The sequence below is a fragment of the Pleurodeles waltl genome, chromosome 6 (assembly GCF_031143425.1).
Source record: "Pleurodeles waltl isolate 20211129_DDA chromosome 6, aPleWal1.hap1.20221129, whole genome shotgun sequence".
NCBI lineage: Eukaryota > Metazoa > Chordata > Amphibia > Caudata > Salamandridae > Pleurodeles > Pleurodeles waltl.
In genome coordinates this window covers 1,152,426,922-1,152,441,491 of record NC_090445.1, presented here as the reverse complement: position 1 = coordinate 1,152,441,491, position 14,570 = coordinate 1,152,426,922, and the positions used below count along the sequence as shown (strand labels likewise).

The 14,570-nt window shown below is 45.6% G+C and overlaps 1 protein-coding gene across 1 annotated transcript in view; it reads left to right on the top strand.

The window, feature by feature from the left end:
* The window catches only part of ADAMTS14 (ADAM metallopeptidase with thrombospondin type 1 motif 14), a 654,816-nt gene that overhangs the window by 291,564 nt on the left and 348,682 nt on the right, over positions 1-14,570 (top strand). The window contains exon 5 of the mRNA XM_069240367.1: positions 136-219. Within this exon, the coding sequence (XP_069096468.1) occupies positions 136-219 (84 nt within the window). The remainder of the gene's footprint in view (positions 1-135; positions 220-14,570) is intronic.

Here is a 14,570-nt window from a genome sequence, read left to right as displayed (position 1 = left end):
TATTAACATTAGATAACAAGTTAACTGTCAGTTTAGACTCAGAAATATTGTAAGATATGAAGTTTTATTGAAAAGCTTGCATTCCCCGTGATCTGTTATTTACCATCCACCATTTCTTATCCTTTTCTGCTTTAGGTGGATGAAATTTACCACGACGAGTCTCTGGGAGTACACATCAACATTGTCCTAGTACGAATGATCATGGTGGGATATCGACAGGTAAGCAAGTAGATTGAAAGATTTACACACAGGTCAATTTTGAACCATTAGTAGGAAAGTGTTTTTCTGATTTGAGTGGTTTGTGGCTGACTGTAAAATGAGTGTCTCCCAGAGAACTTGGTTACAGAGGATGCCATTGAGTCTCTGCATGGTGAGTGTGTTTTGTACCAATGGTTGGAGTCTGTAATCATGCTAAAGAAGGCTAGGTGACGATCCCTTTTGTACATGGACACTCTCCTGATGAAACTATCTGAGAGAGAATGACAACATTAAAACATCACAGTACTTAATTGATAGATATGCTTAAATCACTCTTAGTCACTGAGATTTCATATGGGGGAAGAATTCCCTTTATCATTTTTAGCTTGTCCATGTCTTTACAGAAATGCCAATTAGTCTCCCCTTCAACTCAAAATGAACAGCTACTTTTCCAAACATATTTGCCTTAGTCGTAGGTCTGGACCTAGCATTGTTTTTTTTTTGCATAGTTATTGCTGACTGAATAATTTGTTAATATTCAAATACATCGTTTTCAGACTGTAGGAGGCTGGCCTGGTTTGTAGTGGGTACCTTGGGTACTTTCGCCTTACACCAGGCCCAGTTATCCCTTGTTAGTGAATGTAGTAGTGTTCTAGCAGCTTAGGCTCATAGAGGTAGCTATAGCAGAGCAGCTTCGGCTGAACTAGGAGATATGCAAAGCTCATGCAATACCACTGATAGTTACACAGTACTTATACACAAGTAAAGACAATACTCAGTGTTACCAAAATAAAGGTATTTATTTGGGTGACACAGTACCAAAAATATTTTAGAGACAATACTCCTTCTGGAGATAAGTATTATACAAAATGTATATACTAGACACCAAAATTAGACAAGTAAATAGTCATAGAACAATGCATACAGTAAGAAATCCTATAGAATGCAATGGGAGAAAATAGGTCTAGGGGCAACACAAACTATATACAAAAAAAGTGGAATGTGAATCACGAATTCCCCACTAGACAAGTGTAGCGTGTGCAGACTCACATGGAAAGTAAAAATACAGTAAAGGTAAGTAAATTACCCCACCCCAGAGCCCAGAAAAGCAAGAGTAAAGTACTGCAAGTTTCCTTAGGACACCCTACACCTCGTTTGGGGATTTTGCAGCAGCCAACCAAGTCTGCAAAGAACAACTGCTGGATTATTGGACCTGAATACCTGCAAAGAAAGGGAACCAAGTCAGAAGTTGAAAAAAGTTCCAGGAAGGACAGGAGCCCCTGCCAACCCAGAAGAGGGTGCAAAAGAAGAGTCCCCGGTTAGTCAAAGACTGCAGAAATGCACCCTAGGAAGACGCCAGTGGGTTCCTGCATGATGCAAAAGATGCCCCACTGCATGAAGATCTTTGCAGATTAAATTTCGTGTTGGAAGGTGCCAACAAGCCTTGGCTATGACAAAAGTGAATTTTTCATCAAAATGGTGCTGGATGGACCCAGGAGGGATCTGGGGGCCTCAACTCTGTATGAGGAGGAAGAGGGGGGTCTGAACACTTTAGAGAGCCCTCAGGATGCCAGTCAGCACCCCCAGAAGCATGATCCGGGTTCAAAGGAGGTGCAAAATGTGGTTGATGCAGCACAACAAAAGACGGTCCCACGCCACCGGAGAACAACTCAGTGGGTTGAGCGTCACAAGGTGGAGTGCTGGGGACCTGGGCCAGGCTGTGCACAAAGGAATTTGGCAAAGAGTGCACAGAGGCCTCAGGAGGTGAAGAAGACACAGTACACAGGGGTACCAATGTTCTCAGGGAAGGCAAGGTCTTACCTCCTCCAAATTGCATCAGCAGGACCTCAGGACAGTTTATGTTGATGATGTCCACCCTCTGTGTCCTTAGGAGCACGTTCTTCATTGTGAGAGGAGTCCCGGGGTACTGGTCGTCATCTTGGAAGATGCTTGCTTGGAGCAGGGGAGTGACTCCGTCACTCCACGGACGATTTCTTCTGTTCTTCTTGTGCAGGATGAAGACAGGGAGTCCCCAGCGTGTGCACACCATGGAAACTGTTGCAGTTGCTGACTCTGAGCTGAGGTTGCTGAAGAAAAGTGTCTCTTGTAGACACTTTGTTGCAGTTACAGTGTTTCTTGGAGCAGGCTGCGGTTGATCCGAGGTCAGAAGAGTCTGAAGTTGTTGCAGAGGATTTCTGAAGGAAACGTTCAAGCAGAATCTGAAGAGAACCCACAGGAGATACCCTAAATAGCCCTGAGAGGGGGATTGGCTACCTTATCAGGTATGGACCTATCAGGAGGGGTCTCTGAGGTCACCTGCTGGCATTGGCCACTCAGAGCCCTCCAGAGTGTCCCCACACCTTGCAAAGCAAGATGGTGGAAGTCTGGGACAAACTGGAGGATGTACCCAAGGGTGGTGATTGACAGGGGAATGGTCACTCCCTTTTCCTTTGTCCAGTTTCCCACCAGAGCTGGGGAGAAGGGGTCCCTGAACCGGTGTAGACTGGTTTATGCAAGAAGAGCACCATCTGTGCCCTTCAGAGCATTTCCAGAGGCTGGGAGAGGCTACCCCTCCCCAGACTGTAACACCTATTTCCAAAGGGAGAGGATGTAACACCCTATTCTCAGAGGAAATGCTTTGTCCTGCCTTCCTGGGACTGGGCTGCCCAGACCCCAGGAGGGCTGAACCCTGTCTGTGAGGTGGTAGCAGCTGTAGCTGCAGTGCAAGCCTCAGAGAGCTGTTTTGGCAGTACTAGGGGTCCACGGTGGAGTCCTCAGGATGCATGGAATTGGCTCCCCAATACCAGATTTGGAATGGGGGGAAAATTCCATGATCTTAGACATGTTACATGTTCATATTCGGAGTTACCATTGTGAAGCTGCACGCGTGTAACGGCGTCCCCGCACTCACAAAGTCCGGGGAAATGGCACTGAACTATGTGGGGGCACCGTTGCTAGTACAAGGGTGCCCTCACACTTAGTAACTTTGCACCTAACCTTCAGCAAGTGAAGGTTAGACATATAGGTGACTTATAAGTTACTTAAGTGCAGTGAAAATGGCTGTGAAATAACGTGTGCGTTATTTCACGCAGGCAGCAATGGCAGGCCTGTGCAAGGGTTTGTCTGAGCTCCCTATGGGTGGCAAAAGAAATGCTGCAGTCCATATGGATCTCCTGGAATACCCATGCCCTGGGTACCTAGGTACCATATACTAGGGACTTATAAGGGAGGTCCAGTATGACAATTGAAATTGGTAAATTAAGTCACTGGCCTACAGTGACAAAATTAAAAGCAGAGAGAGCATAAGCACTGAGGTTCTGGTTAGCAGAGCCTCAGTGACACAGGTAGGCACTATATAGGCATACATATTAGGCCACAAACTATGAGCACTGGGGTCCTGGCTAGCAGGATCCCAGTGAGACAGGCAAAACACACTGACATATAGGTTTTTATCTATGAGCACTGGGGCCCTGGCTAGCAGGATCCCAGTGACACAGTAAAAACACACTGACACACACTCACAAACAGGCCAAAAGTGGGGGTAACCATGCTAGAAAGAGGCTACTTTCCTACACAGACTAATATGCTCTGTAACATATTCAGACAAATTGTTTTGGCCAATTAAATAAATAAAATAAAATAAATAAAATGATTTAATCATTTCGCCCTATAGTAAAGCACAATAGTGACGAATGTAAACAGTAGTTTGACTTTAAATATTGCCTTTCATCAACTTTGAAGGGGAAAAACACAAACTAAACTAACCTCTTACACAGTAATTTTCACTTAAAATAGCAATCCAGCATCTTAACCCGGACTCAATGAAACAATTTTTAAACATTCACAATTCTTTAAAAAATATATTCATGTTGTTTTTAATTTGAAGCATACAGACCATACATTTTCACCTAGAATGCCATCATATGGTGCCGCGAAGTCTGACCCTTAGTGAAAGGTTCTTGGGAGTTGTGAGTACCCGAATGCCCATTGCTCGACATTCTAACCTACATGTCATGGCCATTTTTCAAAGGCCACCTGATGAATGTCTTTTTCTGCCTTCCTCGCCTCTGCATTCCATTCATTTCGGGTCTTGTGTTGAAGTTGATATTTTAAGGTCATGAGGTCACAGTGGCCAGGATCAAAGGCTGCTGTATCTTCACAAAGCTGGAAGCAGGGAAATATGACTGAAATAGGAAGTGTGCGGCCTTCTCGACATAGCACACATAAACGCTGTGAAGTGAGGTTGTGTCACACATGTTTTGTTCATTTGTTCAAGTACGAAATGTTTAAATCAGCAAGAATTGCTTCTCCCAATCACTTCCCCGTTGTTCCAATAGGAATTACTGCACAACAAATACGTAACATACATGTTTAATATGTATGCCATATGTAATATGAATACACACATATTTATAATTCGGGTATCATATGCTTCCAACAAAAATATGTTGGCTGTCTCATATATAAATCATTGTTGCATAAGCATTTGTTTATTTTACCTACGAAACTACACCCACAACCAAAAATCAGAATTCGTTTATGGCTTGCTGACTCTGTAACATTGTAAATTTCTCCAAACAAATCAAAGTAAAGTTAAAATAAAAACGCGTCCTTGTAGAAACCTAAAGGTTGGTCCGCCAAAGCTGTTGACATATTTCTTCACAGTGAATATCTATGCTTGCCATCATTGCAGCATGCAAGCTTCCCACCAAGTGGTGCTAGAACAATTTTCAAAGATCAGCCTCCATCAGTTTTATATCACTGAAGTCATATTTAATGTGTAAAATCCAAGGGCTTCGCAAATAACAAGTATAGCTATGGCCCACACCAAGGCAGTAACAGATTGACAAAGGTGTATAGTATGTACCCGGCAGCATATTTTGGAGTGCACTGCTGCAAATATGTTACCAAAACATGGTGTGGTAGAGCACTGTCATTTACAAACAGCCCATTTCCCATTGAAATGGCCACAAAATTTGCAGTGACATGCGGTTTCATGGCTACAAATATATACTGCACAAATGATAAATTGGGAATAGCAGATTTCTGCAAATATTTATAATTTTCGTATTACCAAGTAATGTCTCTTGATTTGATACTTTTTAAATCTTTGTTTCCTTCACTCTTAAGAATTACAATAAAATGTGCATCATTTGCACTTTCTTATCTACTGATTTTGAAACATTTGTAAAGTTCATTTTTATGTATTTAAAGCTTGCTGTGTTTTGGAAAATCTGACATCCTACAGCTGGCCCCTTCACACTTTCTGTACTGCAGCAAGGTTTTCACTTTACAAAATACTTGAACTTTTCAGTGAGAGCAACAAAAGTAAACAACAATCCCCATATTAAAAGAATAAGCAGCAATTTGCCAGAAGACATAGATTGACCTTTGCCCTGTGTTATACCTGGCAGCTTTTTGGCGTGTCACCCCTGTCTTTTTGCCTTCTGAACTCCTGTTTGTATGGTGTACTGGGCTCTGTTTTTGCTGTTTTATTGTCTCTGCACACTTTACCACTGCTGATCAGTGCTAAAGTGCAAGTGCTCCCTATGTAATTTATATTGGTGATTGAGTTATCCATGACTGGCATATTTGATTTACTGGTAAGTCCCTAGTACAGTGCAAGAGAGGTGCCCAGGGCTAGTAAATCAAATGCTACTAATGGGCCTGTACCACTGGTTGTGCCACCCACCTTAGTAGCCCTGTAAACATGGCTCAGACCTGCCACTGCAGTGTGTGTGTGTGTGTGTGTGTGTGTGTGTGTGTGTGTAGTTTTAAACTGCCAATTCAACCTGTCAAGTGTATACACTTGCCAGGCCCAAACCTTCCCCTTTTTATACATGTAAGGCACCCCTAAGGTAGGCCCTAAGTAGCCCCATGGGCAGGGTGAAGTGTATTTAAAAGGAAGGACAAGTACTGGTGTGTTTTACATGTCCTAACAGTGAAATACGCCCAAATTCGGGTTTCACATTTGTAAAGCATATCTCTCTCATAGGTTAACATGGGGGCTGCCTTTAAATACATTTAAAGCACAGATTCCATTTGAGAGCAGATAGAAATATGGAGTTTAGGATCTCTGAACTCACAATTTAAAAATACATATTTTAGTGAAGTTGTTTTTCGGATTGTGAGTTTGAAAATGCCACTTTTAGAAAGTAGGCATTTTCTTGCTTATGCCACTCTGTGACATGCATGTTCGTGGATTCCCCATCTGGGTCAGTTGACAGTTGGCAAAGGGAGCTCGGGTACAGCCTGCATAGCCTGATGAGCCATCTGAGCAAGAGTGGGGGGAGGTGGGCTCACTTGTACTTGAAAGGATTGTGCTTGCCCTCACACTATGCAGTCTCTAACCTCCTGGTGTGTGTCTGGGGACTGGCCTGGACAAGGAAGGATCTTTCAAACACTTGAGACTTTGCTTTGAAGTTTTCCAACTTCAAAGGCAGAAAGGGGTATTAGTATTAGACCTAAAACCCCAGACTGGTAGAATCTTTCTGAAATCAAGAGGAACCTCTGCCAAGGAGGAAAGCTGAAGAGCTGGAGGAGAAGTACTGTCCCTTTGTTGTGTTGCTTTGCCGGACAGGCCTGCAGTTGCTGCTTCTGCCTGAAAAGAGTGCAATGGGTGAAGTTTGCTGTGTGTCCCGCTTGAGAAAGTTCTCCAAGGGCTTGGTGTAGAGTTTGCCTCCTGTTGGAAGTCTCAGGGACACCAAAGACTTCAGTTTCCTTGACCTGCAGCTCTGGGAACTGTGTGTTTTGTGCTGTTCAAGAGGAGAAACCACTGAGCCGCCACCAACGAAGCCACTGGCCTGCACCATGATCTGCTGACGCCGCATGGAGCCGCACGGCCCTGCTTGGCACCATGACCCTGGTCTCACCGACACCATCATTGGACGACTTCACTGAGCTGCTTCTCGCACTGTGACCTGTGGACCCCGCACTTCGGCATTGCCTTGCTCACACCTCAGCCAGGGCATCCCCAATGATGCCTCTCCTACTGACACCGGTGCCACTGCCTGCACCGTGGCCTGTGGACACCGCTCGTGAGGTACACGAAGCACTGTCCCATCCCAAACTGCGCCGCAGCCCCAGTCCACTGACGCCAGCACCATCGACTCCAGTGTCGTCATCAGGCATTCCTGCCTGCACGAAGCACCGTCCTGCACCGCCAACTTGAGTCTACAGATGACAGCGCTTCAGCAACAACAATGCCGCTACCTGCACCGCGACCTGGTAACACCGCATGTCGCACCGCCCCGCTTCACACCTCAGCCCTGGTCTCACCGTCTACCTGCACCATGGCGTGTGGGCATCACACGTTGCATTGTTCCACTTCGCCCCGCAGCCCTGATGCCATCCACACTAGCGCTCCTGACTTCATTAGCCCAGTGTTCGATCTGCAACGCGTGTGTATTCAAGGGCCCAATGACTCCCCCCCGACTACGGAACCGACAGCGCGACACCAGCGACGCCACTCTCCGGAGCTCACCATGAAGATCACAATGCCTTGCAATTCCAAAGGTACTGTTTGCAGGTCTTTCCGACACCGTAACTGGTCTGGGATGCCATGGCCGGCATGAACTGTTGGTTTTGTTGATCACAACGCCGTGATGGCCCCAGGTGGAGCTATCGACTTCAAGGAACTGTAATTTTGAGTAAATCTTTCAAAATCCATATCTTTATTACTGTATATTGGATTTTTATAGTAGTTGCTCTTGTTTTATATAGATAACTCTTGGCTATTTTTTTTAAACTGGTGTGGTGTCCTTTTGTAGTGTTTTCAATTATTATTGTGTGTTATGTGCAAATGCTTTACACATTGCTTCTGAGATAAGCCTGGCTGCTCGTGCCAAGCTACCAAGGGGGTGAGCAGGGGTTATCTGAGTGGGTATCTCCCTTATCCTTACTAGAGTGAGGGTCCCTACTTGGACAGGGTGCAAACTGACTGCGAACTAGAAACCCCATTTCTAACACACTTTGTCTATGAACACACAGCAAATGTGACAAGATAACAACAACATTTAAAGTCATGTTTAATTGCTCGGTTATATTCAGAATTCCATTATGGTTATTGTGGGGGTGTGGCAGCACCCCCATGACCTCTACTTCCAGCACCTATGTTCCCATCTTTAGAAAGTCCCAACAATAATGAAACATGCATTGACAAAGTCAGTGGGGCTGGTATCCGATCCTAGCCTTTTGTCTTTGTCAGTGCTTGTTTTGTTTTTGTGATGGCTCTTTTAAAACTGTATTGCTGGTGGAACTGTCAGGCCCTCGACAATGTTAAAAAATAAATATGAAAAATTGTCCAAAGGCAAAAATCTTTCCTGATCTCAAACAGCACACATTGCCACAGCAACCCTTTGCCCTTAAGGAAAGTACTATGGTGCATATTTATTTGCGTTGCTCTTGCTCCACACAATCTGGTGCATGCACAACATACGCCCAAAGTGCAATTTATGAAGCCATGCATGGCCACCTTGCGTGGCCTTGAATAGCTTCATAAATGTGGACTAAAGCAATGCAGTGCAAATCACTGTGTTGCGTTACTCTGCCCCAGGGAAGCGTCCCATGAGTGTTGTGTGAGTGTTCCCACACAAAACCTCTATGCATTCTGCATAGAAAGAGGAAAATGCTTCAGAGTATTGTATTTGTGCAGGAAGGGGCAATCCTCCTTACAACATAGGCACCTTTGCACTATGGTGCAAGAGTGTCTGCTGTGCAAAAAACGGCACCAGCACAAGGACACAGACAAATTTTAATCTACTTTGAACAGATTATTTCTCTATTCCATTTAGAATATGAGGGTCTAAAAATTTGCAGTTGATTGATGGATTCTCTTTTAGGAAGGATAAAAAAAACAAGTTGCACCTGATTGATGGATGCTATTTTAGGAAGGGTAAAAAACGAGTTTCATTTTGTTTAATACTTACAAAAATACACTTATAGGTCTGTCCACTTCTGTTTTACCATAAAGCACTACAATGCTATGCCACACCACTACTTTGGCAATTCCCATCAGAGCACCACAAACCACATCACCCTACTACTGCCTGCTAGCACCATAGCATCTCCTTTGTACGCCATATTGGCACCCCAAATCATACCGGAACCACCCTGAAAACTATTTTACAATAGCATTACCACAGCAGAACCACTGCCCATCACTGCATTACCTTCGCCACTGCCAAGCGTAACACCACCACCACCCTCAGCACTTCACTAGTACACAAGCCCTACTATTTAATGTCCAACATTGTAGTATCACCCATAATATTGAGCTGCACATACCCAGTTCTGCCTTTCCACACCAAATTGCATAATTGCTGTATAACACAAACAACCACCCTCAGGCACACTTACATCAATACCACAGTACCACACTACCACTAAAGACATAATATTCTCCAGGTAAAAGAGAGAATAAATTGTCTGCACAGGAATGATTAATGGGTTTATAATACCAATTCATTGCATTATAATGGCCCCAGAAAGAAATCAGCACCGCTGACAGATTAATAGTCACCATGTTCATCAGATAATATTTTTTTCTTGTATGAAGTTTGAAATTTGTAAGATGTATCTTTTAATCAGTTTTCTTAAGAACAAACCATTGGGGATCTGTCGGTGATTAATTGGGTCTTTTGAATCTTGATATTTCACTTGAAGAAAAAAGGTCTTGTAATCATATGCTTGAGATTAGAGAGTTGCTGATGACAGTTCTAGTTGGAATGGCACTTTCTGTAGTGAGTGTTATGTTTTGAGGGCTTGAACTATCCAGGGGTCCAATGAAAAATGTTAGTGCTTGTAGGAGGCTGGACTGGCTTGTAGTGAGTACCAAGGGGTACTTACACCTTGCACCAGGCCCAGGTATCCCTTATTAGTGTATAGGGTGTCTAGAAGCTTAGGCTGATAGATAATGGTAGCTTAGCAGAGCAGCTTAGGCTGAACTAGGAGACGAGTGAAGCTCCTACAGTACCACTAGTGTAATATGCACAATATCATAAGAAAACACAGTACACGGATATATACTAAAAATAAAGGTACTTTATTTTTATGACAATATGCCAAAAGTATCTCAGTGAGTACCCTCAGTATGAGGATAGCAAATATACACAAGATATATGTACACAATACCAAAAATATGCAGTATAGTATTAGAAAACAGTGCAAACAATGTATAGTTACAATAGGATGCAATGGGGACACAAAGGGATAGGGGCAACACAAACCATATACTCCAAAAATGGAATGTGAACCACGAATGGACCCCAAACCTATGTGACCTTGTAGAGGGTCGCTGGGACTGTAAGAAAACAGTGAGGGTTAGAAAAATAGCCCACCCCAAGACCCTGAAAAGTGAGTGCAAAGTGCACTAAAGTTCCCCAAAGAGCACAGAAGTCGTGATAGGGGAATTCTGCAGGAAAGACCAAAACCAGCAATGCAACAACGATGGATTTCCTGACGAGGGTACCTGTGGAACAAGGGGACCAAGTCCAAAAGTCACGATCAAGTCGAGAGTGGGCAGATGCCCAGGAAATGCCAGCTGTGGGTGCAAACAAGCTGCTACTGGACAGTAGAAGCTGAGGTTTCTGCAAGAACGACAAGGGATAGCTGCAAGTCGTGCGGTTAGGGTTTTTGGATACTGCTGTGGCCCAGGAGGGACCAGGATGTCGCCAATTGCGTCAGGGGACAGAGGGGGCGCCCAGCAAGATAAGGAGCCCTCTCAGAAGCAGGCAGCACCCGCAGAAGTGCCGGAACAGGCACTACGAAGTGGAGTGAAACGGTGCTCACCCGAAGTTGCACAAAGGAGTCCCACGCCGCTGGAGGACAACTCAGGAGGTCGTGCAATGCAGGTTAGAGTGCCGTGGACCCAGGCTTGGCTGTGCACAAAGGATTCCCTCGGAAAGTGCACAGGAGCCGGAGTAGCTGCAAAACACGCGGTTCCCAGCAATGCAGTCTGGCGTGGGGAGGCAAGGACTTACCTCACCAAACTTGGACTGAAGAGTCACTGGACTGTGGGAGTCACTTGGACAGAGTAGCTGGATTCAAGGGACCTCGCACGTCGTGCTGAGAGGGGACCCAGAGGACCGGTGATGCAGTTCTTTGGTGCCTGCGGTTTCAGGGGGATGATTCCGTCGACCCACGGGAGATTACTTCGGAGCTTCTAGTGCAGAGAGGAGGCAGACTACCCCCACAGCATGCACCACCAGGAAAACAGTCGAGAAGGCGGCAGGATCAGCGTTACAGAGTTGCAGTAGTCGTCTTCGCTACTTTGTTGCAGTTTTGCAGGCTTCCAGCGCGGTCAGCAGTCGATTCCTTGGCAGAAGGTGAAGGGAGAGATGCAGAGGAACTCGGATGAGCTGTTGCATTCGTTATCTAAGGAAATCCCCAAAGCAGAGACCCTAAATAGCCAGAAAAGAGGGTTTGGCTACTTAGGAGAGAAGATAGGCTAGCAACACCTGAAGGAGCCTATCAGAAGGAGCCTCTGACGTCACCTGCTGGCCCTGGCCACTCAGAGCAGTCCAGTGTGCCAGAAGCACCTCTGTTTCCAAGATGGCAGAGGTCTGGAGCACACTGGAGGAGCTCTGGGCACCTCACAGCGGAGGTGCAGGTCAGGGGAGTGGTCACTCCCCTTTCCTTTGTCCAGTTTCACGCCAGAGCAGGGCTGAGGGGTCCCTGAACCGGTGTAGACTGGCTTATGCAGAAATGGGCACAATATGTGCCCATGAAAGCATTTCCAGAGGCTGGGGGAGGCTACTCCTCCCCTGCCTTAACACCATTTTCCAAAGGGAGAGGGTGTAACACCCTCTCTCTGAGGAAGTCCTTTGTTCTGCCTTCCTGGGCCAAGCCTGTCTGGACCCCAGGAGGGCAGAAACCTGTCTGAGGGGTTGGCAGCAGCTGCAGTGAAACCCCTGAAAAGACAGTTTGGCAGTACCCGGGTCTGTGCTAGAGACCCGTGGGATCATGGGATTGTGCCAACAATGCAAGGATGGCATAGAGGGGGCAATTCCATGATCTTAGACATGTTACATGGCCATATTCGGAGATACCATTGTGAAGCTACACATAGGTAGTGACCTATATGTAGTGCACGCGTGTAATGGTGTCCCCGCACTGACAAAGTCCGGGGAATTGGCCCTGAACAAGGTGGGGGCACCTTGGCTAGTGCCAGGGTGCCCACACACTAAGTAACTTAGCACCCAACCTTTACCAGGTAAAGGTTAGACATATAGGTGACTTATTAGTTACTTAAGTGCAGTGTAAAATGGCTGTGAAATAACGTGGACGTTATTTCACTCAGGCTGCAGTGGCAGGCCTGTGTAAGAATTGTCAGAGCTCCCTATGGGTGGCAAAAGAAATGCTGCAGCCCATAGGGATCTCCTGGAACCCCAATACCCTGGGTACCTCAGTACCATATACTAGGGAATTATAAGGGTGTTCCAGTATGCCAATGTAAATTGGTAAAATTGGTCACTAGCCTGTTAGTGACAATTTGAAAGAAATGAGAGAGCATAACCACTGAGGTTCTGATTAGCAGAGCCTCAGTGAGACAGTTAGTCATAACACAGGTAACACATACAGGGCACACTTATGAGCACTGGGGCCCTGGCTGGCAGGGTCCCAGTGACACATACAACTAAAACAACATATATACAGTGAAATATGGGGGTAACATGCCAGGCAAGATGGTACTTTCCTACACAACCCCCCCCCCCAAACGAAGGACAATAAGACTAGACATGACCTGATGAGTCTTCATTGTCTAAGTGGAAATATCTGGAGAGTCCATCTGCATTGGAGTGGGTACTCCCAGGTCTATGTTCCACTGTATAGTCCATTCCCTGTAGGGATATAGACCACCTCAACAATTTAGGATTTTCACCTTTCATTTGTTTTAGCCAAAGTAGAGGTTTGTGGTCTGTCTGAACAATGAAGTGAGTGCCAAACAGGTATGGCCTCAACTTCTTCAGTGCCCAGACCACAGCAAAGGCCTCCCTCTCTATGGCAGACCAACGCTTTTCTCTAGCGGTCAACCTCCTGCTGATAAAAGCAACAGGTTGATCCTGGCCCTCAGAATTAAGTTGTGAAATGACTGCCCTTACCCCTAATTCAGATGCATCAGTTTGGACAATTCATTTTTTGGAGTAACAGGGGCTTTTCAGGACAGGTGCAGAGCACATGGCCTGCTTCAGTTCCTCAAAAGCTTTCTGACAGCTAGCTGTCCACAATACTTTTTTAGGCATTTTCTTGGAGGTGAGGTCATTAAGAGGGGCTGCAATGGAGCCATAGTTCTTTATGAACCTCCTGTAACACCCAGTGAGGCCTAAGAAGGCTCTCACCTGGGTCTGAGTTGTAGGGGGAACCCAATCTATAATAGTTTGGATTTTCCCCTGAAGTGGTGCAATCTGTTCTCCACCTACCAGGTGTCCCAGATAAACCACCTTCCCCCGCCCTATCTGGCACTTTGAAGCCTTGATAGTGAGGCCTGCCTTTTGCAGGGCCTCCAAAACTTTCCATAGGTGGACCAGGTGATCATCCCAGCTGGAGCTAAAGACAGCTATATCATCTAGATATGCTGCACTAAAAGCTTCCAGCCCTTGCAGGACTGTATTCACCAACCTTTGAAAAGTGGCAGGTGCATTTTTCAATCCAAAAGGCATTACTGTGAATTGGTAATGGCTTCCAATGGTTGAAAATGCAGTTTTTGCTTTTGCATCTTCTGATAATTTGATCTGCCAATACCCTGCAGTCAAGTCAAAAGTGCTTAGATACTTGGCAGATGCCAGTGTATCTATTAGCTCATCTGCCCTGGGTATAGGGTGAGCATCGGTTTTGGTTACTTGGTTGAGACCTCTATAGTCTACACAAAACCGCATTTCCTTCTTTCCATCCTTGTAATGAGGTTTTGGTACAAGTACCACAGGAGAGGCCCATGGACTTTCAGAGTGCTCAACCACTCCTAGTTCAAGCATTTTCTGCACCTCTTGCTTTATGCAGTCTCTGACATGGTCAGGCTGCCTATAGATCTTACTTTTGACAGGCAAGCTGTCTCCAGTATCTATAGTGTGCTCACACCAGGAAGTGGTGCCTGGCACAGTAGAGAAGAGTTCAGAAAACTGACCCAGGAGATTTATGCAGTGGTCTTTCTGCTCAGCAGTAAGACAATCTGCCAGTACTACACCTTCCACCAGAGCATCTTGTTCTGTGGAAGAGAAGAGATCAGGGAGAGGGTCACTCTCTTCTTCCTGTCCCTCATCTGTTGCCATGAGCAGGGTGAGATCAGCCCTGTCATAGTAGGGTTTCAGGCGATTGACATGGAGCACCCTAAGGGTACTCCTGGCAGTGCCTAAGTCAACTGAGTAGGTGACTTCACC